The sequence below is a fragment of the Adiantum capillus-veneris genome, chromosome 22, assembly GCF_014529385.1.
Source record: "Adiantum capillus-veneris isolate H3 chromosome 22, ASM1452938v2, whole genome shotgun sequence".
NCBI lineage: Eukaryota > Viridiplantae > Streptophyta > Polypodiopsida > Polypodiales > Pteridaceae > Adiantum > Adiantum capillus-veneris.
The window spans coordinates 27,814,138-27,816,704 of NC_140952.1; the positions used below are offsets into that span (position 1 = coordinate 27,814,138).

The window sequence follows — 2,567 nt, forward strand, 5'->3', positions numbered from 1 at the left end:
ACTTTGGGGTTCTACTTCTGTGTTCTCTCTTTCTCTCTCAACAGATGATACTCTAGCAAAAAAGTTTCAAGTTTCGTTAATGGAAATGTGAAAATAGTTGTGTGGATCGAGAACTTAAGAATCAATATCATTGAAAGAGTTTATCTTTTGAGATATTGAAGTCCTTTAATAGATACAGTCTTATGCTCTAGAAGATCAAGTGAACAAGTTGGCTAAAGAAATTATAATTTTGAACATACAACTAAATAGATTGAATGTAATGTTGGTTAGAATCAACAATATAATAAGTGAACTGTCAAATATTTAAACTCAAGGAAATTTGAATTTTTAGATTTTTTTAATATCAAACGTATTGAGAGCATAATCACCTTATGAAAGCATCTTGGAAGAAATGTGGCATTTTCCTTTTTTTAAGCTGTAGGATTCTAAATTAAAATGAAGTGGAGGGACCAACAATATTTTGACCAAAAACCAAAAAAATTGGGCCATTAAATTACACAAGAAGCTTTGGACAAATTCTCACAATGATTCCCGCATTGTGACTTACCTCAACATCATGAGCTTCTGCGAAGGAGGCACCGCATACCTAGCTATGTACGACCACCGGGCCGGCGGTCCCTTGCCCCCAATCGTACCTAGCTAGGTATGCGGTGACTCTTGAGCAGAAGCTCATAATGTTATTCATTGTATGAAAAACACTAGAAAAGACTCCGTTTTCCAACATGAGAAAATTTCTAAATCTTCTTGTGAATTATAGGAAAGACCATCACACAGACATGAGTGCGTCAACCTTATGTACTAATTGCAGAACATGCACAAGAAATCGAACACCTAGCTAGAGTCTTATATCATAGATATAAAAGACATATATTGCTAGCAGGCATTTGGTGTAAAGCCAACTCTTTCGTTCTCCATATCAAAGGTGATCCGGGTACGTTGTTGATGCACGTTGCCCAAAATAGTCGTAGACGTGTCGCTACTCGTAAAGCTTAGGCAAACACGCTTGTCAGCGCCTTCTGTTTCCCCTGCATCGCGCTCCACGTGAATAATGACTAGTTCAGCAGGCACCTCCAGTGTAGCGCTTTCTGCAAAACGGAAAACAACAGAAGGAACGCCATTGTAAAGATGATCTTCTGTGACGTTGTCCATGAGGAGGTAGCAGGTGTCTAATCCAAATGGGTCGTAGGATCTGTTGGGGAGGAGTTGTGGGGCATGAGCAGAGATGACGCTTCTGATTGTAGAACGGAGAGCACTGTATGCACGGCTAGGAAGCTGAGTGATGGTGAAGCCGGAGTCGATGACGGTGCCGCCATCTCCAGAAGCGGGGTCGATGTCAAAGAGGTCGCGAGGGAGGGGGAGGGAGTGGCCATTGATGCTGATGCCGACAATCTGGACGAAGTAGTATTGCTGGAGGGTGGGGTCAGGGTTGACGATGAGAGGAGTGAAGGCAGTGTTGGGGGGAATGGGGGCGCCGAAGGTGAGAGTGGATGTGGCAGAAGAGTACATAGGGGGGAGGCAGTAGGAGAAGGTGTTGGCATCGCGGTGACGGCGAAGCTGGAAGGGAATGGAGAAGTGGCCGCGGCCCAAGGCCAGCACGCCAGCAGTCGGGCTAAACTCGCTGCTTGACCTGTCGCTGCAACCCAAGACTATGTTGGGGAAGGTGTGGCCCGACTGCATCCCGACACTTTCCTGGACGAGCTTGCCGGAAGTGGAAGAGTCGTCCTCGTATTCGATTTGATAAGTGCAGGTCGGGCTGTCTGGGCCCGAATTGCGGTAGTATCGGCTGAGGCGATGGCAGAGAGCGGAGCGGCCATCGACTTCGGCGATCGTTGTGGAGAGTCTAGGGTCGAAGATGGGCTGGTCCATCTGCTGGTAGCACCTTTTGCAGGGCTGGCACTGCATCCACATGACGTCGCTCCCTGTGTCCATAGCAAAGTAAAAGTGGCGGCCGCCGACAATGAGCCGCGCAAAGTAGTCGGTGTCATCAAGGGAAAAGCCGGATCTTAGAGCTGCTGCTGCGCCTGCACTTGGTAGCAGCTTGCGCCTTGTACGACGTGGGTGCAGCTTGTCTCGTCCAATTGTCCCCTGCTCCGGCCTGCCCAAAACATGAGAGTGGCAGCTCATGTGCTTAATGGGAATCGCAATCTGATCCTGCACGCTGCTGTTGGCCAACAATTGCGCTGCAGACAGATCCACATCGATGATCGTCAGTGCCAGGGCCAACAATGATATAAAGAGCATCATTCTCATCGCATGCGTTTCGATCGATCCCTCTTTTGCTGATGGGCAACGTGCATTTAGTCCCAATTTGATCTTCGTCTTTTCATTTTTTTCGCGACTCTCACCTTACTACCCCAAATCCAAGCGCCACGCCATAAGTTAATTAAAAGTCTAAATAAATAAACAAGGTGAAGACTTCACGATGGCCTCAAGAAGGCATCGTTTTTTTTCTCAACTAATAAAAGATTGTGTTCTAATAAAAGATTATTAGAACACGTATGACATGTTCATGGACCTTCTGTTCACGGATCTTGTGTTCATGAAAAATGTGTCTCAGTTTAATATTG

General features: G+C 46.3%; 1 protein-coding gene across 1 annotated transcript; it reads right to left on the bottom strand.

The window, feature by feature from the left end:
- Nucleotides 1–873: 873 nt before the first annotated feature.
- On the bottom strand, nucleotides 874–2,256 carry LOC147429076 (protein ASPARTIC PROTEASE IN GUARD CELL 2-like). The gene has a single exon (XM_086494974.1). The coding sequence runs from the start codon at nucleotides 2,248–2,250 to the stop codon at nucleotides 874–876; it is 1,377 nt and encodes a 458-aa protein (XP_086351100.1). The 5' UTR covers nucleotides 2,251–2,256.
- Nucleotides 2,257–2,567: the final 311 nt, after the last annotated feature.

What these genes read in the sequence shown, in the direction of transcription:
- LOC147429076 (XM_086494974.1), bottom strand. Translation starts at nt 2,250, where the DNA reads ATGAGAATGATGCTCTTTATATCATTGTTGGCCCTGGCACTGACGATC.